The sequence below is a fragment of the Xiphophorus maculatus genome, chromosome 7, assembly GCF_002775205.1.
Source record: "Xiphophorus maculatus strain JP 163 A chromosome 7, X_maculatus-5.0-male, whole genome shotgun sequence".
Classification (NCBI taxonomy): domain Eukaryota; kingdom Metazoa; phylum Chordata; class Actinopteri; order Cyprinodontiformes; family Poeciliidae; genus Xiphophorus; species Xiphophorus maculatus.
The window spans coordinates 24,301,811-24,324,206 of record NC_036449.1 but is presented as its reverse complement, the minus strand read 5'-3'; the positions used below and the strand labels follow the sequence as shown (position 1 = coordinate 24,324,206).

The following is a 22,396-nucleotide window of genomic DNA, read 5'->3' as shown; positions in this document are numbered from 1 at the left end:
GGTTTGCTAACTGCAAGTTTGACTGCTGTATTTTCTAGCTGGCTCAGGTAACAAGTAGCTAATGTCGACAATGTATAATGCAAACATTCTAAGCTTAAGGAATATGTCAGACATACTGTATGTTCTGCTCTTTCGTCCAGATCCGAGATTGACTTGTTTTCAAAGCAGAAACAAATATCTGTATTTTTTTAATTTTTTGATTCTTCAGTGAGTCTCTGGTGGATTTCTATGAATTTCTGTCTTCCCGGCTGAAAGATTGCCTGCATATTTTCCCACTATTGCAACCACGGATTCAGTCTAGCTTCCGAGGCTTGTTTTAAGTTGCCTGCGACTTGTACTTGGACACAGGCAGCTAAAGCAAGTCTGGGAAGCCTGAGACATGTCAGCGAGAACATCTGACGACAGAAGCCAGAACATAAAAACTACTCTGACAGATTTTGAGTTTTGCAGTAAAATCCATTAAATTATATCCTGCAGTGCAAAATCCCAGAATGCATCGTGACAGTTTATTGAAAAGGTGTTATATTTTACCATAAATCAATGGTTTACCGTGTAGTTCTTAAGTAGTTAGCTATAAAAATGTTTGCTGTTTTATGTAGCTTCATTGTATTTTCCATTTTTATATGATTTCCTTTCTGTGTGCATGACAGAACTCATATCAGATGACTCATGGAGACATTGATTATCAGCTAACTATTCACACAAAAATATAAGCTTATGATATAAGATGCTAATAGTCTTGTACTTTGAGTTCACCTTAGATTCACTGTATGTTTTCTAATTGAAAAAAAAATACATGTTTGTAAGCTTAAAATAGGAATTAATTGCCTAGACATTAAAGATAGTAGAAACAATAACTATATTATATCACTTAACTTGTCTTCTGGTTTGTGTTTTAGAGACAGACAAATTGCCAAACTGCACATAAACCAGCAGCATATATCACTGTCGGTGTGTGCTTTCTCTTTCAGGATCATCATGAAATATGCATGTTGTGGGGTTTGCATTTATTTTCAGTGAAGCTAGATCAGATAATCAAAGATTGATTGGATGAGAAAACAAAAAGAACAGAACAACATCCAACACATGCCGGAGTCAAAGCTGGAACAGTGTACACAGTCACATCACGCCCACGTTTGAATGGTTTTAATTTGGTGCCCATATTTCCAATTTTTTAGTAGTGTTCTGCATGTTCTTTTTTTTTTTTTTTTGCATAATCTTATATAGTTTATTGGAAAAGCTTTAACCAGTGACTTAATGATATTAATAAAATCTGAATAAAATATTTCAAATGTGTTGCCTGTTTCTGTGTATTACAAATGTTTTATGTTGTAATATAATATAACATTATATATTATATAATGTGACAGTTAAACTGATACGGATTCACTTAGTCAATAAATTAGAGTTGAACCACCTGGGTGTGAAATATTTGCAAGAAACATCATCACTATTATTTGCAATAATTGGGCTTTATTAATGGCAAATAAATCATCAGAATTATTGATAAGAAATTTACAACTTACTTAAAATCTGTTGAACATTAGACACAAAGTATTGACAATCTGTTATTTTTTGTCACACTACAAGCACAAAATGTGTGTATTTTTTAAAGATTGTATATAATGAGAAACATAAAATTGTGCAGTGGACAAAAAGAATATACACAACTCTAAAAGGTATGCCATGAATAACTCACTTCCTTAATTCTTATACCCCTAATTTGCATCAACTGAAAGTGACTGTATAAGACCTCATTTAAAGTCAGATCCAGCTTTTCTGTGAACATTTTAGAGGTTTGATGAAGAATATCAAGGGAACACAGCAGACAGTTCAATGAGGAAGCTGTGAAGAAGTTTAAAGATACTAAGATGTAGAAAAAATATTGCAAACTTTGAACATCACAAAGAGCTCTGTTCCATCCATCACCAAAAACTGCAAAGCTGTCAATACAGGTCAGTGCCAGTGAAATACATCAGAGAAACATCCAAATTGTCTATGGTAACTCTGGAGGAGCTGCAGAGATCCACAGCTCAGTTGTGACAATCTATAAAAGTGACAACTTTTAGTCATGGACTCCACAAATCTAGCCTTTATAGAAGAGTGACCGTTTGTCACAAGCTGTGTATGAGACACAGCAAGCATGTGGATGGAGGTACTTAACTCTAATGAAACCAAGATTCAGCTTTCTAGTCGACAATGGTTCTGCAAAACCAATGGGTGAAAAATAACACTGTACATATCTAAACACACCATTCTTTGAATTCAGTTCAGTTAAGTTCAACTCAATTCAATTCAATTCAATTAAATTTAGATTGAATTTGGATTGAATTAGATTTGAATTTTCAGATTGACGACAAATTGCCGTCTCAAAACACAGACTTACAGTACATAGTCAATTCATTCAAATTCAGTACATACTGTATATTGCAATTCCATGCAATGCTGAATTGATGCAATAATTTATCCAAAATAAAGCCCAACCAAGTTTTGACTAGATGTGCTATGTTAAACTTATTAAAACTTAAAACTTATTTTAACTGTGACATTGTTACTCTGAACTGAAATTGACGTAGTGGTCAGAATTGACTGAAACAAATACTGAATATACTGTATCTATATCAGCCATGTTCAGTTATGCTACATAATGTTTGAATTTAACATTAAATTACTAATTTAACATTTTTTGTTCAGATTTTAATTAAGTAACTTACATTTTCTAGATCACAGCAGATAGTCAAGCCACAATATCTGGGTTAGATTTAACTCCAGACTTTGATTAGACCAGTCCAAAGCCTTCATTTTTTAGCCATTTAAAGGTGGATTTACTGGTGTGCTTTAAATTATTGTCTTCTGCATAACCTGCATTCCCTTGAGATTATGGTCATGATAAAGTTGGTCCACAAAATATTTTCCCTAAAGTCATGGGGGTCATCAATATATAATTTTTAATTTTTTGTGTGGAATTGTCAAAAATCATCTTAACTGAGAAAAGTGTTGTTGTTCTGGGTTTATTTGTGACCTGTGGATTAATTTGTGGATGAAAATGGAGTGATTTTAGTAGACTAATATTGCCACTCCTTCTCAGTTTGCGAATAGCTCTCATTATGGTTCACTGGAGAGGCAAAACCTGGAAAATGGCGTTGAGACGTTTCCAGACTCATAATCTCAAATTTGCAGTTTGATCGGAAAAGGAATGACATTCAGTTCAGAAAAATGTGACTTTATCAAAGTCTGCTGCTCCTAACAGTGGTGCCCAAAGTCGGTCCTGCATGGTTTAGTTCTCTCTCTGGTGGTAGTAACAACATTTTCAGCATGTCAATGTTCTTCTTAGGCCTTCTGGTGAACCATCATTTGATCCAGGTGCGTTAAATCAGAGAGAAAACTAAAACATGCAGGATGCCGGCCCTCGAGGACCGACTTTGGACACCACTGTCCTAGAAGAGGCAGAAAGACATGAGCTTGCACCAATGAGCATCAGGGCCCATGGTTTTAACGTTATGACCTCATTAGCCCCAGATTGAGGCCATATAACGTTAAACCCACACAGAGGATGTTAGGAGGGATGAAATGTTCTTGTTTTCCTCTGCTCACTGAAGCGCGTTTTTCAAGGTAAATATTCTTTCTCCAACACGAGGCAGGTCTTTGTTGTTTACCAAGAGGTAAAGAGGCGGAAAAGTGAGGGGGATCTGAACTGGTTTCCATGTCAAACACTTCAATTCACCATAGAAACTCAGATCTTAACGCGGAAACTTTATTAAACTGTGATGGTGGATTGATAAGGGCCGAATTTCTATCGGCCTCTTTTTATTGTGGGCACCGGGCGGGCTGACAGAGGTAAATTGCTCTTTTAATTAAAGCAATGCACCAGGGGAAATTGCTGTCTGAATATTGTCTCAGAGATGGGGGCCAGTGACAGTTGCCTGGAAACTTCAATCTGTCCACCCGCATTTATTCCAGATCCCAGTTATGAGATAAAGTTTAATAAAAATCTTTTGCTGCGCCACCGCCGAAATGAAACCCAAGCCTTTCTGAGCATCTGAACACAATGAGACAGGACCGCGGAGGAAACCTCATGTTCAACATGTATCTCTCAGGTTTGTCCGGTTAGAAATTAGTCAAACAGGCTTTTATGATAGAATTGGTTGGATGTTTGCAGCGCTGTGGAGTCCAGCAGAAGAAGATGTTCGATTTCCAGGCCAGAGCTGTGCTGAGCCGCTTCCCTCTGAAAGCCCGTCTGCTCTTTTGTCGGAAATCGGAAATCCTTTTTCCTGGACGCGTTTCCTGGCTTCTTGCAGGGGGGACCGCAAGGATGACATGCTTCACGCACTGGACTCTGACTGCACCAGAAAGCAATAGGATTTCATTCCGTTTGCGCATTTATAAGTCTATTTTTTGTGTAAATTGGTGCAAAAATAGTCAACTTTAAATGTTACTAAAAAAAAATTTAACACCCGTTTAAAAAAATGGGGGGAATTTGTTGTGTTTTGCGGATTTAAATAAATTATTGAGTTTTTATGCTTTTCCAAATATTGTTGTATTTAATGCATTTTTTGTCAGCTGTATATTCATTTCATTCGCTATTTCATATACTGACCCTAAATATCCAAACCAGATTGATATCTGGAAATACATAGCTTAGGGGAATTCCATAAACAATTTTGTAACATTGTGAATAAATATATATTTGATGTTAATATTTCTGTTTTGACTTCAGATCCAACAGAAAATCTGTTGAAAGAAAGCAAAGGAACATCTTGGAGTCCAATAAATACCGGAGTGCAAAAAGGTAAGAATGAACCCAAAATAATCATAAAAAAATATTCATTTGTTACTTTGTTATTCCATTGCTTGTGTGTTATGCTTAGAATAATATTTTAGTGAAAATTTATATCAAATATTAGCCGACTAATAAAATATGGATTCTTTAAAAAAGAAAGAGTAGTAGATAGTAATTGATTTTGCTATCATAACGATTAATAAATTATTTATTTTAAATACATATTTGATAAATATCGTTGGAAAATAATTATCTACTTCCAAATAGTGAACTATGAATGTTTATTTGTCAAAAATACTACATACAATTTGATAAAAATTCTTTATTTAATACATTTTTATTCAAGAAAATATTGAAAACTAAAAAAGAGAACGTACAAAAGAGAGCGAGGAAAAGAAAGAATCAAAGAAAGAAAAAACTTATTTACTTTAAGTTCAAATATCCGACATCAATATCATTGACAATCAGATTTTCTCTGATTTGATGACACACCGTTCATCTCTAAAACTAAATAAAATATTTTTTTATGTAATAGAAGTGGAATCTGGGGAGAATAAAACCCAGAATGATTGTAAGATCTGAAAGGAGTTTGTTGCTATAAAAGAAATGAAATCTAGTTTCTTTTTCTCTGATCACTAGTGAGATCAAGGTCTTATCATGAATATGTCTTTGAGAACATAACATTGACTGTTGCGTGTGTGTTTTTATTGTTCCTCTGTCCCCAGGCAGCGGACAGATCCAGCTGTGGCAGTTCCTCCTGGAGCTCCTCTCGGACAGCACCAACGTGTCCTGCATCGCCTGGGAGGGCACCAATGGGGAGTTCAAGCTCATCGACCCGGATGAGGTGGCCCGGCGCTGGGGGGAGCGGAAGAGCAAGCCCAACATGAACTACGACAAGCTGAGCCGGGCGCTGCGCTACTATTACGACAAGAACATCATGACTAAAGTCCACGGCAAGAGATACGCCTACAAGTTCGACTTCCACGGCCTGGCGCAGGTGTGCCAGCCGTCCACCACGGAGCAGGCCATCTACAAGTTTCAGGGGAACTTCTCCCCGATCCCCTTCTCCGGCATTTCCAAACTGAATCTCGTCACGCCGGGCGTGGGTCCCTCGGGTTTCTCCTACTGGCCCGGCTCCCCACCGGCGGCCCTTTATCACAGCCACAACCTGCAGCCCGCGGGGCCCTTCGGCACCGTGTCTCCGTCGCACATCAGCTGCGTCAACAACATCAACAGTCTGGCCAACATCAACAATCACTACAACTGACTCCTGTTGCACATTCCATGCCAGACTTGGAATACATGAATAAACACGAACTGGTTTTTGTTTGCGCCCCAAATGTTGAGTAATTCCACCATGATTTGGACAAGATTTCTGAAAAACGACATTTCTCTTACTTCACTCAGCAAACCTGCCTTATTCCACACCTAGCCTTGTAAATTTTGGACTGCATTTTATCCCGGTAATTTATGTCGGTAAATTATTAATTAGAATCAAAAGTGAACATTACGTCCTATTTTATTATATTCCCGAATTTGATTATAGATGGTCTTTGTAGATATGAAGTAAATAATTTCCAATAACTTGAATCAATCTGACCCTTTGTTCAGACTACTGCGTAGAAATAACCAATATGTGTGTTAAAAAACAGACAAAAAAATAGCTTGACTATGCTTTAAATCGTTTTTCACTCAGATGTAATGAATATTTAATAAATGAATGAATAAATACATCCATTAGAAAAAACGCGTAGTTTTACACAAACTACTTTTCTGCGCAAAATGTCATTTTTTTAAAAATATGAAATTTCTGATCTTCACTCAACAAATTTAGAATTTCAGAAATCAACAAACTTTTATTTGTGACAAGGTGTTTTTTGATAGAGAATATAGCCATTAGATGTTCCAATAAAATGCTAGAAGAGTTGTTTTCTCCTTTCTTCCTTTAAATTGTCTCTGTTCCCTTTATACACTTTGGTCGATCGGAACGCCACCGACTCTTTCAGATACAAAATGGAGCCACCTGCCAAAGGGAGGTTTACCGTCCAAGAGCCATTTCGGACGCGACAGTGAGACGTAAAGTATTGTTTTCCCCTAGCCATTACTCTACAGTGAGCAAATGTGCTTTTATGATTTCAATACATAAAATTAGGAATGTGACTAACGTTGTTTTTACCTTAGTCACATTCATATTTATCCAGAGTTGAAGGGTAACAGAACCACAAACATAAGCAGATATAGAATTGAAATTTACAATAAAACAAAAATAATGCCTAAGCTCTGAATGACCGCTGTAAATACTTATATTTAAGATGCACAGAAATAACTAATCATAAAGGGAAAGTAAAAATATATACATCAGTTTGTGAATCGAGAACTGAGAATTTAAACTATCTTGGACAGAATAGGTGGAAAATGATCTGGTGCCTTAAATGAGCGTTGCCGCTGCTTTCCCTCCCTCTGAGAATTATTTTTTTTAAACACTATTATGGTAGATCTCTGGCGCCACCTTGTGGTGAAGAATCGGGATTTTAGGAGTTGAATTTGAGGCTCAGACTGGATAAAGAAAAAAAAAAACCTCAAATGACATTGATAAATGACTGCTTGCTTAAAAAAATCACACTACATTAAAAAATATTTATAGAAATGTAAACTTTTCTTTTCACCTGCAAAGACATTTCAAGCAGTACCGTCAAGTATTATGTGTGAAGAAAGGATGACATTATTGAACCAATCTGACGCTTTTATTGTTTTCACTGAATTCATATTAAATATCCTGTGACAACAGGAAAATTCCATTCAGTGGAATTTGAATTGATAAAAAATAATAATAATGATAATAAAAAAATATTCAAAAATCACGTTTATAAATAAATGTATTTAACATTGACTACTTCCCGATAGTCTTCCGTCTTGTGACTTTGTAAAGTGCCAAAAGAAAAAAAGAGATATTTAGATTAGAGAAGTTAAACAATCAAAGCGAACCATTTTTGAATCCTTGCCGACAATCAGATTAATGAACGAGAGTAAAAGTTTGACTTTTTTAGCCTTCAGCGTTAAGACATAGTAAGAGTGAGCTAGTCTAATGGTCGAGAACATACTTCTGATTGCGCCTAGATTTGTGTTATTGAGAATGTAGAGTCTTTGCTATTGCGAAAACCAGTCAATGGTTAAAATAATTATTTAAATAAGAATTACAATTGTACTCACCCTATGCTCCCCTCCGGAAAGGCGTCTAACAGATAAACCAGATGCAGTTACCTGGAGAGAAAATATTCAGCGAAAACAAATAATAAAACAGCAAATAACAGCAAATAATGCAAACTGGACCATAGAAGAAAAGGAAAGGAGGTCAATTTGTCTTCCAGTAGCAAATTGACCTAGTTGTCCCATAGCAAGACAACTACAGAGAAGCTCAGAAGCTGTGCTCTAACTATAGGTTTTATCAAAAATGAAGGTTTTAAAGCAGGCAGAGTTTGAGGGAGATTAATTTTTAAGAAAGAAATTTAAATTCTGTTCTTTATTTAACAGGAACCCATTGAAGGGAAACTAAAGCAGAACACGATATCGAGTCCAGAAAGGAAATAGCTACTGCATGTCTTCTCTACAGGTCAGAGTAAATACAATTCAGCAGGACAAGGATGTAACTTTGTTCTAAATCTGGAACAAATTTACAGAAAACTGGTAAACAACTGCAGCACTGAGTTCCTTAAAATCAAGTCTAAAAACCCACCTGTTGCTTTTGAACCATGACAAATGGAACACTGACCACAGAATTTGATGTGTATTGATGACTTTTATAATTACACTTGACAAAATATAATGATTGTTCCTGGTTTCACAATGGGTGACTGTAATGTTTTTATATTTTTATGTTTTCATGATTTAAAGCACTTCGATTGATTGATTGATTACAATTTGTCTCTTTTAGAACAAAGTCATAATTATTGTTATTTATTTATTTATTTATTTAGTAGAGAGTGCCACTTTTAGTTGTGCCTTTAAGGATTGTGTTATGCACTAACATAATAGTGCATTTAAATTCAGGTTTTAAATCAACCGGACATTTTTTTCAGCAGGTTTACTAATGTAAAAAATTGTTGAGCTGCTGCTTCCAAAAGTTACTTTTTCCAGAAGTTTCAAAGTGCAACAATGACTCTAGTCGGCCATGCGGGGGCACCATCGCTCTTCTGCTGCCACAAATACACCTTACATAACTAAGTGATCAAAGGACTGGATTAATGTAGAGTGCAGAAGCTGTTGCAAATAGCAGATTAACCCTTCACCTCGTTATATGACAGTTCATCCTGGACATGTGGATGAATCTTAAAAGGACTTTGTTTTATTTGAAGATGAAATTAGACCAACATTAAGCTAAAAGTTGCAATTTGATGAAAAATAAATAATTTAGACAACATGTTAGTGTCTACATGAAACCGTAGCATTGATGCAGCTAGGTTAAAAATCAGAAAGTGTGTTTGCATGTGAGAGGGACAGAGAATCCACCCCTCACTAACAGCACCAGTGTTTGTGTATGTGTTCTGCATATCAATGGGAAAGACATGAGGTCACTCTCAGCAACTAAATCTGTCTCTTGCCAGGGTTGTTTTACGCACTAAACATTGCTGCAGACAGACGCCTTCTGGTTGTGTCTCTGACACAGCAGCTCTGACAACATGAGAGCCCAAACAATGCTGCTATCAGGGAGTCAGGTACTTCCACAATACAGCAATTGCCACCTTTCTCCCCCTTAAGTGTTTGTTTGCCTCTATGTGCATCACCCTTTTCTGTTGCTGATCCTCATCCTCTCGCTTCTTGCATAACAAAATAGGTGGGTGTTTTCCTGCGAGCCGCAGGATTAACAGCGTGAATGCAGGAGATAGAGCAGCGAGACGAAAACACACAAAGGATGAAGGGGGAAATAAAATTAGCTGCATAGACTCAGGTTTAAATAGCAGCCCTTTGAATTGATGGATGGAAAAATGTTGACACTTTGGCTCATTTTTGACTCACATCTGTTGTCATTTATCCACAGAAACATGTTTTGCACAACTTAATTGCCCCATTGAAAAAGAAGGACTCATTGAAGAAGTTTGCAGTCTTACACACAGTTGAAATCAGATATTTACAATACATGCACTACATAATAATACACAAACATTTTTGTCACTGCCTGTCATCATAACATCTAAACACTTCTTGTTTTAAGTCGTTATCCTGTCATCCATTCACCTGTTTTCTACAACCGCTTCTCCTCACAGAAGCTGGTGTCCATTGGTCATTAAGGAAGAACCAGGGTACAACCTGGACAAATTCCCAGTCCATTATAAAGCAGACCATGCACAATGTATAAGGGCAATTTAAAGAGACTGCATTACCTAACAGTCATGGGTTTTGATTCTATGAGGAAGCCAGCATAAAGCCACGCATGCATGGGGAAAGCATGCAAGTTAAGTTCCCCAGGCACGATTCGAACAAAGGGCCTTCCTGCTGCCAGGCAACCGTGCTATCACAGTAAAAGATTAGACTGTTTTATTGCTTGCTTCAGATTTGTTAGTTTACATTAACAATGTTAGTAAGACTTCAAGCAACTTGAGAAGGGCATCAGGCACATCTGTGGATTCAATTCAAGATAACACCTCGAACACACTGCTTCCTTTTGTGACATCTTAAAAAAATCCAAAGAAATCAACAAAGTATCAGGAAAAAAATAGTAGGTCACCTGTAGCCTGATTCCTCTTGAGTGCAGTTTCCAGATGTGTCAACCAGATATGTATGAGTCTGACCTGATAATGAAGGAGAAAGGTTCTCTATTTTGTAGCAAAAGACCTTGGACTTCTAAACTGGTATGTGTCATCCACAGTGAAATGAGACTGACTGAAAGGCCACTCAGAAAGGATGAAGAAATGGGTTGAAAAGCAACATAAAAATCCAGATTATAATTTGCAGAAACACCTTCTTCCCAAGATCTTTTGCCTTCCTAACCTCACTTCATTCCTACCCTCACAGATAAACACACAGTCAGCTGACTTCTCCCCAGCTGCTGCAGCTAACAAAACACTCTACATATAGCACTCTATTTATGTTGTGCAATAATCCTTCCTGAAATATATTTTACTCTCAGGAAACTATTTGCACAAATATCTGTGAAATAATTTCAATATTTGTGCAAAATGACAAATGTTAGACTGAGATTACAGAAGGGTCTGTTCTATTCTATTCTATTCTATTCTATTCTATTCTATTCTATTCTATTCTATTCTATTCTATTCTATTCTATTCTATGTATCAATTTGATATATTTGATTTTACTGGACCCGGCTAAAGAAATGGAATCAATTTGCACTTAATGACACTCCTTGAAAAAGTTTATTTGCAGAGTTGACCATTATGTGTTGCCAAAACTCCTTATTTGTTTATCCTTTGTGTCTGAAAGATTGATTGGTTAGAGATAAGTAGCTTCAAAAACAAACAAAAATCTTTGTATTGAAAATGACAATCTTATAAACTGAAAATATGTGAAAAACCAGTCAGACCACACAGATAAAACCTTGACAGGTCTTCAGTAAACCTAAAGAACTGTTGATCAAGATCACTTTAGAAAATCACAGGTAAGTGTAGTTTGATAACAGAAAAAAATATGAAAAGATGAGAGATGACTCAAGAAATGTGCGCATTAATCAAAATGTAGATTTATTCAGACAATAATGTTTATTGCATGTTTATTATATTTAGATAAATCTCTTGAAGCTACACTAAATACACAATAAGGAGGTTTTCATGTTCTCTGCAATGGACTGAAATGAAAGCAGCCTGTGGGCAATAAGCTGAATTGTATGAAATATCACAGTCAGTGAGTCATTCTCCCAGCTACAGAAAGAAGTCATGAAGACAGCAAATTTAGAGCAACACACCTACATGGTACATAAATAGACTTGAGTTAGAAGGTGGGAGAAAGCACGAAATGAAGAGACACAGAGAGAGAGAGAGGTAAGAAACCGAGGCATGATCTAAAACAAGGTTCCCTTTTCTGATTTTGGGAAGTACAAACCACTCAGTCTGTTTAACATACTTCTGTTTGCATTAATACAACATGATTAATGCTAATGAACTCATAATGCTAAAATACAAACACAATAAAAGCACATTTTTCAAGCATCACTGTAATCATATCTAGTGGCTCTGAGGCACTTATATGATAGTACTATTTCCCAGAAAATAGCTGTGTAGAAAGTATATCTGAAAATAAAATAAAGAACTACTTTTTTCCAGGTTGCAACAATGACATGACATAGAACTTCTTTTTTTTTTTTAAAGAAAAAGATTGAGTAAATTTTACACAGTGAAGCAACACTGAGGATGGCATCAAAGCGAGAATTCCAATAAACTCAAATCATACTCCAAAATCAAAACCTCCAAGCTTGACTGAAAATTGCAATAGATAAGTCAAAGACCATTTGGAGAAAACATTTAAAGTTGAAGTTTGTGGTTGCGTGTGGTGTTCTTAAACAATCTAATCAATTTCTTTTCATCTCATCGTGACAATTGTTGATGTTATTAGATAGTTCAGCAAAAAAAAATGATCTCAAACTCACATCAGATCTCACCTTGGAATGATTAGAGGAGGGTGCTTATAAGCTTTTAGAATGAACCAGATCTGTGAGCTCTGTGCCAGGAAACCAGCCAATTTAAACAGACTCTAGCAATTCTGCCATTGAGCCTTTTTCTACAATGGTACAAAGAACCACTGTACCTAAAAGTCAACCATGGTGGTGGCATTCTGTGAGGCTGATGTGCTGCCAGTGGCACTGAGACACTGAACAAATTTGTCGCCTCCCTCTCAATTCAACAGCCAGAGGGTTAAAGTTGTAGGAATTTAAGCAAATCTCATGCATATCTTTGAACCTGTATGTACGTATATATATTTTTTTACCCTCTTTTAATTTACGAAAATCTATAGTACGTTGAGGCACTAGTTTTCAAAATTGCTGAAGTTGAATGTTGTCTTATTGGACCATCTAACAGAATAGCGGTTAAGTCATTCCATTAATGTTGAGTGAAAACTTCCCAACAGAAGTTTAAGTCCCAAAGAATTTGACTGAAATATCAAAACATAGATTTAGATTCTGGATATTACATAAAAATGATTGATAAATCATCCCACTGACTCATTCTATGTGGATTAACTCACTGATAGTGCAGGCGTGGGCTACATGAGAAAGTAGTATTATATAAGAGCTCAGGCAGTGAAAACTGTTAACAAATTATTTAACCAGTGATTCAAATTATGTGTGAATAAAAGGAACAACAAAGGGACAGAAAAAATAAATGGCCTCTTTTCTTTCCCCGACCTTCCTGCTACACAACAGAAGCTGAGTGGCTCTCAGTGTAACGCAACACTGAAATAATCTAGTTAAGGAGATTAGCAGAGTGGTTATGTAGAAGGACGACAGCAGAGCAGACATAATCCCTCAGAGTTACAAGAGTTCACGCTGATTTGGTTGCTTTTCTAAGAAATCAAAAGAAGGTGACTGATGAGGAAAGAAAAGTCTCAGTACAAGGCATAGAAGTACAGACAGTAAACTAATCATACCTACATATGCATAAATATATTTATTAACGTAATTAAGTTGGGTAATATTATAAAATATTGTTTGTCTCATCTGTCTCCAAAATTAGCCATGGCTGATTTTCTTTTGAAATATGTTTAAATCCTTCACCAGTTTCTGGCTTATTGCTTAACAAGCACATTATGTTTTCTGGTAAAAATGTAATCAAGTGAAAAGTTTTCATATTTGTTCATATTCTTTGTAAAAGAATATCCTCAATTCATATCCTCAATTTACCTTCAGGTAAAAAAAGCAAACAGTTCCAAATCCCTGCAACAAATGGGAATCTGTTGAACAGGCAACATTTTGTGTAGTGGGTTGAGTTGGCAAAACGCATCTATTTGTTTCAATCTGACAGAGTCAATCATCAGACTAATCTGATAATTTTTCAGTTATAAAAAAAATAAAAAATAAAAATTACAAGCAATATTTTCATCTTTTTGAGCTTATTATTAGACTGAGCACCCATTCAAATGGAAAGGATGTTTTCCACCTTGATATTCAACATTTGGACTTCCAACTAATTATCTGAAATAGGGCTTCAGGACAACTCTGTTTTTATATTAACATAGTTTACCTTACAGTAATGAAGAGTGAAAGTAGTCAGCAGTCGAGAAGTACTTTTTTTTATCCATTATTTGTTTTGTGTTGAGTGTTTGCAGCAGAACTTCAATCTTCATTTCATCTCACCGATGATGATTGTATTTTAAAAAATACTGTCAAAAAATATACTTCTTAAACTTTTTTGTGAAAGCTGCTAGTAAGTACATATTTTTGCTTTAACCTTCACAAAATCTGTACATCAGTGACAAAATATTCAATCAACAACAAATAGTGTTGGCGCTGCACACAAGTATCTTCAATCTGAAAAAAGTGCACTATTTAGTGGGTTCATAGTTGACAATCGTTAGACGTAAATGTGAGTCAGCAGAGAAACTGCAGAGAGGCTGGAAATGGATGCGTTAGGGACATACCTGCAGTGACAGAGTGTGCATATTTACTATTGTTCACAGGGGTGTTTGTGTTTGTGTGTGTGCGTGTGTGTGTGTGTGTGTGTGTGTGTGAGCAGTGCAGAGGTTCAGCCCACGCTTGGCCATGCACAGCTCATTTTGCCCAGTTCTTGTTCACTTACCTTACCCGTTACTATAGAGACTCAGTGGACAGAAATGCAGAGAGCAGGCTGGCAGACAGATATGCGGCAGACCTGGGCTGAATCTTAATAGCAAAGGGAAGAGTCACAACACGGCTCTGCTTTTCAACTCCCCATGTCGGTTACATAATGCTGATGCATGAAGTCATCCCAATTCCCTGAACTTTGGATCCCAATAGACCTAAGACCTCCGCATCTTCAATGCAATCTATGTGGATTTCACTCAACTTTAGTTTTTAAACATGCTACTGATATTAAATGTTATCTTAAGAGACGAGGTCTAGATATGTTAAGCTCTCTGTTGAATATAAATAACTTCACCTACAACATTCATTAAATGCTGCTTTCTTATATGCTCATCTTCTTGTCTTATTTTACCTCTTTTGGAGGTTTATTACCACTCTACCTCTAATTACCCTTCTTCTCTTGCTCATTCTGGGTCACACTGTCTTTCTCCCCCACTTTCTGTCTGCATTTCCCAGTTTTTGCTCTGTAAATAGACACTGTGTGTCCCTGCAAGACGAACGAGAGAGAGCGAGAGATAGAGGGGGAGAGAGAAATATGGACAGTTCTGAGACTGCAGCAGAATCTGACCAATCACAGGAAGGGAACCCTCCAGCACACGTGGCTTATTCATAAAAAAAAGAAAAACAAAATCTTATCAATGCAGCTCTACAATGTTGACTTGCAAATGTATACCTGAATGAACTAAAGAAGGCTGAATGTCAATTATATAAAGTTTTAGAAACATTAAAGGATATTATTTCTTTTTTTCTCTATTGATGCAGCATGTAGATCAAAACAGGTAAAATGTGAGGCCAGATAAACAGGTCAAAGCATAAAGACTCTTTTTCAAGGGTTCATAATTCACTTACATGCTGCTGGGTTCTCTCTGTCCCCATTTCATTATGGAACAGTGAGGACAAAGACAAGACACCAAAAATAACCTGTATATGTGTCAGAATACTAAGATGTCCTCAATATGAAAAAAAAAGTATTCAAACTGTAGCATATTTAAGGATGTGAACCTTCATTTAGCCTAGATTTGTGATGTTATCTGTTTGGATGCTCAATCTTGTCTGCGTAATGATTAAGCAAAACTTTCCATGCAATAATAACTCTGCTTTTTAAGTTTTAGTTTCATGGCAACCTTGAAGTCTCATGAGTTTCAGTCTCATAGCAACCTATGCCAACACATACGCAGCACATCCTGGGAAGCATATTCGTCATGGATTTATTTCTATTGCATAACTGTGTCTCCTGGGTTCATTGTGAATGAAGGATTAGTGAGTGTGGGTAGTAGATAAGAAGGTGTCCGTGTTAATTACTGCTGACGAATGGCAGGGCACTGTTCCGGTAAGATGTTTGCCCACTCATTTATGGATATGAATGACATATTAATTTTGGAGCTTTTAATTACATGTTTGAACTGCTAATTTTCCAAAGTGGATTCATCACATTTTCACTTCACATGGAAAAGAAGCATAAAGTGTGCAAGCTTGAATTTAATGTTGATTTTCTTTAATCCAGATTTTACGGTCAAATAGGACACCTTGCCACATAAATTAAAAAAACTACGTTCAGTGGAATTGAGGCAAAGCTCTCAAATTTATGAACACTGTACTAAATGTTGTCCAAAGTTGTAGCAACATCATCCTATGGGACTGTTTGCTACCAGAACACTTGTTCAATGAACAAAGTGGATCAAGGTTCTTCAATTTCACCTCAAAACTAGGCATAGCAAAAGGACTTCAGACACATTAAAGCTAGCACTTGTAATGGAAAGACTGTCCAAATATTCAGCCAGAATTATGACAGAAGTTTGTTGACAGTTTTAAAAAATCTGACTGGTCAAGCTATAGTTTGCTCAAGAAAATTCAACCAAATATTAGAAGGGAGTTGTGCATATATTTGAGTTGATATCCGCTGCATACTTTTCACCCTGTCCACAATAAATCAAATTTGAACTACCAATTCTCATTTTTTAAAAAAGCATTCTCAATTTTGCAGTACAATATCAAGAACACAACTAAATTAAAGCCTAAAAATAATGACTTTGTTTTGTATTATGAGTGCATGCAAACTACTTTTCAGAAGTGCTAGCATAGGCAGACTAAAAGTATGCACAAATCAGGATTAGATACTGTTTTAATTAATTCAAAGGAATAAAATAACTCAAGAGAGAAAGGAGATCCTACATAAATTTGGATTTATTTCTCTATGGTCACGTCAAACAAGTACTGTCATGACCTTTTATCAACACACACAAAGAGTGAAAGCATACGTGGAGTAACACCTTAGACAACACACACCTAAATATCAATTTCCACATGACATTTAGGGAAAAAGATGAACCGTACAAAAGATTTATTTCACAGCAGATCATTCTAAAAGCGACAGCTGGTGCCACTGAATGCAAACGTAATGGCAAAGCATTCCAGTGCCTTGGAGGAAACACCGATACATCGTCATTTCTGTGCAAAGACATAACATTTGTCCACAGCTGTGCAAAATAGCAGCATTGTTATTTACTCTTCAAGCAAATGATTCACAAAGTAGAACAATAGTCTTTCAGATTAACCGTAGATAGGTTTATGTTTGGTTTCGGACTCCAAGTTGGATTATATTAGCTTATAAATACTGCAATAACACATGTGCAAATGAGAGTTATTCTTATATTTACTACATTTCTCTCACATTAAAGAATTGTACTTTAAGGAATCCTGAATAAACTAATCTTAAGCCAGCAAACTGAGGCTCAGAGCATATTTTCAGAACAGATTATAACTAACATTTGTCTATAAGCCCGTGTTTGTTTCTGTGATGCTCATACTACCCTCAACCTCAACCAAAACTAGCAACAAAAAGATGTTGGAAAGATGGGATATTTACATGTAAACCAGAAAGATTCAGGCCATTTTCCACTTGGCACAAAGAGGATAAAAAAAAAAAAAAGATTTTTAGAAAACTACATTCCATTCAGTCTTCAGTTAAAACAATAGCAGTACATCTGCTGTTCAGCTTAAGTCAACACCTTTTTTGTAGTCCAGTTACAATATAAGAGAGTGCAGTTGGAAATGCAAAATGACATCTTGTTGCAACATATCTGGTGATTTCTATCTCACAACAGAATCTGAGAACAACCTTATACCAACAGATATTAAAATAGCATACAAAAAAACATCTTTTTCCAGCAGAATACGTTTTTAACATTAGGACAAAATTTGTTCATGGAAAGCATTTGATAACATCAGGCATGGGTTGGTTAGTGGTACATATAGGCTTGAAAAGTTGCAGTTTCAAAACCGTACTTTTAATGAGATATCAGAAAAAGCGACAAAGTGACCAGTTTCCTCCAGTTCTATTGAGGACAACTCAGTGCAGCACCTCCTGCCTCCTGTTGATGCTCAGTGCTGGTTAACTGGTTTAAAAATGCTACTATGACTAAGAAACATTCTTATTAAGTTAACTGCAATTTAAAAATACAGTTGTGAAGCCACAGCAGAATGTCTATTAAACAAATGATTGTAGTCTGGCTATCTCAGCAGATAGTTATATCCAGTTCCTCTCTGAGGAGAACAGCAAATTGATATATTATTTTGTGTGCTTCAAGACATTAACCCTGCTCTTTTTGTCAAAATCAACATAACAGAAATCAGTTACTATAAAAATCTTATACTCTTATAACTACTTGTAAACTATACTTAGTTTAGAAGTAGTAAACTGTGAGTAGTTATCTCACAGATTAGCAGTAGTGAGAAGAACTGCTGTTTATTTCTGTTTTAATAAAAAAACTGATTATTATATAGAATTTGTTTGAATTGTTTGTGTAAACGACATTTAACAGTGGTCATTTTTCTTAGGCTTATCATGCCATACAAACCATACACCAGCCCATGCCTAGTTGGAACTGCCAATGCTTAAAGAGTAATATTTACAATCACTGTTCAATGTGATTTGCCCTTTCAGATACATTCTGTATCTGTTCCATGTTCAACAGCTTATCTATCAGCTGACTGAGATGCTAAAAAAGCACAATAGTCTACCTGTACTTACTTACTTGCAAGGCTTAGGCTTATGTGCCGAAAGTGTACTGGGCTGATTGTGGCACTCATAAGCCATGCTTGGCTCAGTTGGGAGAAAAGGAGACAAACAAAAATGGCTGAACAGGTCAGCACCTTGGACAGCTCAGCGCCCTGACTTGACTCGGATCTATTCTGGCTCAGGTTTGGACACAAACCGCACGACATCCATTCACTTACTAGGCTAATCCTGTACAAAATGGGGATGTGAGAGTCTTTTAGAATGGAAGGTGTTGTACAACAAAGTCAATTTCTAGGACAAGACAAAGTAAGAGGACAACATACAATCAGCATGCATGTTTAAAACTTCTTACAGTAGAACCTAAAGACCATATTGATGTTATGTAATATCATGAGCCCAGACATGAGGAGCCTTCAGCACTGCACCTAAAATTTTGCAGTCTTTTTATACATTCATCTTTATAGATAAGCCGGTGTGCTGCTCATTCCCCCTTCAAGAGTCAAAAGTGCCAAAATCAGACAAATGAATATTCAGACATGCGATTGGTTAAATAAAACTGCAAAAATACATCAAATAAGCAAAATCTTAGAATTTGCTTTAAAAATGAGTATGTAAGTCATTACATGTGTTAACCATTAATGAAAACTTGAATTAGTATTTCCTGAACTACAGTTCATTGTAAAATAATTTAAACAGGATGTGTTGCAACACACAAAATTAAATGAATAAATACCTAAATAGTCATATGAATATATTTTTTTTAATCTTTTAAAAATTTGCAAATATTTTTTTTGGATTTAGTTGTTTGATTACAGTTTAAAAATGTCTTGAATATTTAAGTGAATATTAATATATTTATTTAATGTCTGTTTTCCCAATGTTATTTAAGCAATCATACATGTGCAGAAGCACAGAGCTGCCAAAAGGAACAAAGCAGGAAAAGTTTATTTTTCTAACAATATTTCTTTACATTCTTGAAGAGAGTTAAATCATATTATTTCTTTTTAGAATTTCAGCCATATTTGTAAAATATAAAACCATTACAAATTATCACTATGATAATTTGTAAAAACGTGATATAGTGTAAGAGTTTGGAAAAACCAACAAATTGGACTTAGGAAAGAGCTTACTTAATCCTGATGTTGGGTAGGTTAAGGATTGGTTAACCTCAAGGTTAGTTTGTTATAAATAATTGTTTTTATAAATGGGTATTTTTGCAAATACTGTTTTATAATTTTCTAAATAACACATTTATAACCCATCTGACAGTGAGTTTTTACATTTCTTCAATATAATATAACAAAGACATAACTTTAAAAAGCAGTTCAGAGCATGCTCCACTCTCTCCTCTTTTTGTGTGCGTGTGTATTTTTGTCACTAAGTTACACACACAATCCTTCCATAGTTACTCCAAAATTTTGGTCATTTTTCTGTATGGGTGAAAACAATTGTAGAATTTATCTCTGAGGAACTTTTATGAAAATACGGATATAAAGATAATTTTGAGAAGTAACGTTTTTAAGCCCTACCCTAGAAATCTGGCTTAAACAAACTTTTTGTTTAATGGCCCAATGGCCTCTAGCCCAATGGCCCAAATTTATTTTAAATCCGGCCCTGGTCAGAAATATAAACTTTTCATCTAAAATGGCTCAATTTTCCTTTTGCAGAGGCTGCAGCTTTGTGCTTCGTTTTATCTATGCATTAAATTCTGACACTTTCGGCCTTCCGTTACAACCCAGGTCAGCGATCCAAGCTGGACTCGCTGGAATCGCGCTGGTTTTTCAGGTCCTGAAAAACCTCGGTGAAAAAGTGCGGGTCCGCGTTCAGCTGGAGCATCTTGTTGCTCAGCCGGTCGATGATCCGGAGCGACGTTTCCCAGAAAACGTCCTTGTTTGAGTCGATGATGAATGGCTTGAGCGGGTAGGAGATCTCGTTGCCCATGTAGGAGTATGCCAGGTAGAGGCAGGTCTGGAAGGTGCCCTGCAGCTCGGCCGCGCTGCTTACGCTCTCCGTGATCGCCTCCTGGCACAGCAGGTACACGAACACCACGTTGGCCGGCGTGATGAAGCCAATGTCCTGCCAGCCCTGGATCAAAAGAGTCCGGTCAATGTTTCGGAACCAGAGGACAATATCCCCGCTGTTTAACTCTTTCAGTTTGTAACACCTGCGGCTCAAGAAGTCCCCCAAACAGCGAAGCAGCTCCCCGGTTGACGCCTGGATAACAATCCGCCGGGGTGACAGCAGAGAGAAGTTGCTGGGTTGCTTCTGAACCGTGGACAGCCTCCCGTTTTGGACCACGCTGTCGCTGTTCTGCGTGGGTACCGTGGGTACCGGGACTGGGATGGGCGCTTTTGGCTTCCTTTCCTCGGTTTGGTGCGTCTTCCTGACGTTCTCGCTGTTGAGGTGGGCCACTTGGCTGGACGGCAGCGGGTTCGGGGTCACTTTCTTCGCGCTCTTCTTGGCCGAATTGGCCACCAGCTTCTTCCAGGAGAGGGACACGAACATTGAGTGGCGTTTGAGGCTCTTGTCGTTTTTTAATCCGTCTCCTGCAGCCTCCGTGTCCATTATAGATGCCTTCTTTGAGGAAGGAGATATAGAGAGAACGGTGCCCATGTTTGCGCAGGAGAGAGCTGCCGTGTTTTGGATGCTGCGGCAGAATCTTCCGCAGAGTGAGAGGAGGCGAACAACAGTCACGACAGCGACCAAAACTCCATCTATAGGCGCTTATTTACCTGATGCTGTTGGCAGAGATAGGAGCAAATTTCCCCTGAGAAGTGAAATAATAGTCTAACTGGTACCTTCTCTGTGTCTGGGCTGGGAAACGCTGCGACACAAATCCGGTGCGACTGTAAGCATGAACCAAGATCCGTCACTATGCGTAAATCCTTCACTTCAACGAACCAGCCGAGCGGGCGTTGATTGACAGCCCAGCTGGCCAATAGGAAGACTAACCAGGAGCCCACTGATTAGGATTGTTGTTTTTAGGTCTCAACTGCCATTGATAGATTTAACAAGCTAAAGCGGGTCAAAGTGCTATTCTCCTCACTTAGTCGGGTTTCTTTGGATCAGAAGTTCTGTTTATAATATGGGCTATTTTCCTCTAAGCCTGCATACTGACTACCACTGGCAAATGAAAAAAAAATGAGTAAATATGTGCATCACAATAAATAAAATTATGATATAATTATTTATTTACTTATTCTCAATTCATTTACCAGGAATAAGACACTGAGATGACATATGCTGTGTTTCAATTATTTAGAAAGAGAAAACGTAGGATGATGTAGGATGAAACCTATATGTATTTCTACACATTTTGTACTTTTAAGCATTATATCAACTTGCCCACTAACATACTGTAAGCTGTAGTGCTATTTGTGTGAACTATTTAATAATAAAGGCATATCAGACTTTTAGAAAAGGGTTGATGATAAACATCCAACTTTTTCATTTCTATGGACCGGTCTTTTTTCTTTTGAGATAAAATAGTGCCTTAAATCAATAAACTTTCTTAAACTAATCAAGCAGTAATAAACTGAAAGAATGAATAAATGATATGCTGATGTCTCCTGGAGAATTGATGGAATTAATAAAGTGTGGACTTGTCCCCAGTAAATGTACAAACTAAATCCAATTTTTGGCCACAGGGGAAGTGGTGATGATGATGGTAGTAGTTTTCTCCATTGCTTCTCACCATCATCCTCAAGCAAAGTTTTGTTGAAAAGACACAGACATGACCTTTCCATCTAATCAACATGCAAATGTGTCTGAAAAGTGGAAAGTAAAACGTCAAACCTAGGGCGATTCTTAATG

At 36.8% G+C, this 22,396-nt stretch overlaps 2 protein-coding genes across 2 annotated transcripts; one reads left to right on the top strand and one right to left on the bottom strand.

The window, feature by feature from the left end:
• Window positions 1-3,880: 3,880 nt before the first annotated feature.
• fev (FEV, ETS transcription factor) lies at window positions 3,881-6,707 on the top strand. Its single transcript, XM_005801225.2, has 3 exons — window positions 3,881-4,097; window positions 4,718-4,789; window positions 5,506-6,707. The coding sequence occupies exons 1-3, from the start codon at window positions 4,049-4,051 to the stop codon at window positions 6,045-6,047; spliced, it is 663 nt and encodes a 220-aa protein (XP_005801282.1). The 5' UTR covers window positions 3,881-4,048; the 3' UTR covers window positions 6,048-6,707.
• A 12,672-nt stretch (window positions 6,708-19,379) lies between these two features.
• Window positions 19,380-21,470, bottom strand: cdk5r2 (cyclin dependent kinase 5 regulatory subunit 2). The gene has a single exon (XM_005801224.2). The coding sequence runs from the start codon at window positions 21,194-21,196 to the stop codon at window positions 20,324-20,326; it is 873 nt and encodes a 290-aa protein (XP_005801281.1). The 5' UTR covers window positions 21,197-21,470; the 3' UTR covers window positions 19,380-20,323.
• Between the last annotated feature and the right edge of the window lie 926 nt (window positions 21,471-22,396).

Excerpts from the sequence above, each read along its gene's own strand:
- fev (XM_005801225.2), top strand. The coding sequence starts at position 4,049 with ATGAGACAGGACCGCGGAGGAAACCTCATGTTCAACATGTATCTCTCA. Across the intron at positions 4,098-4,717 it reads GTTCAACATGTATCTCTCAG|ATCCAACAGAAAATCTGTTG; the intron begins GTTTGTCCGGTT and ends TTTTGACTTCAG. Across the intron at positions 4,790-5,505 it reads AAATACCGGAGTGCAAAAAG|GCAGCGGACAGATCCAGCTG; the intron begins GTAAGAATGAAC and ends CTCTGTCCCCAG.
- cdk5r2 (XM_005801224.2), bottom strand. The coding sequence starts at position 21,196 with ATGGGCACCGTTCTCTCTATATCTCCTTCCTCAAAGAAGGCATCTATA.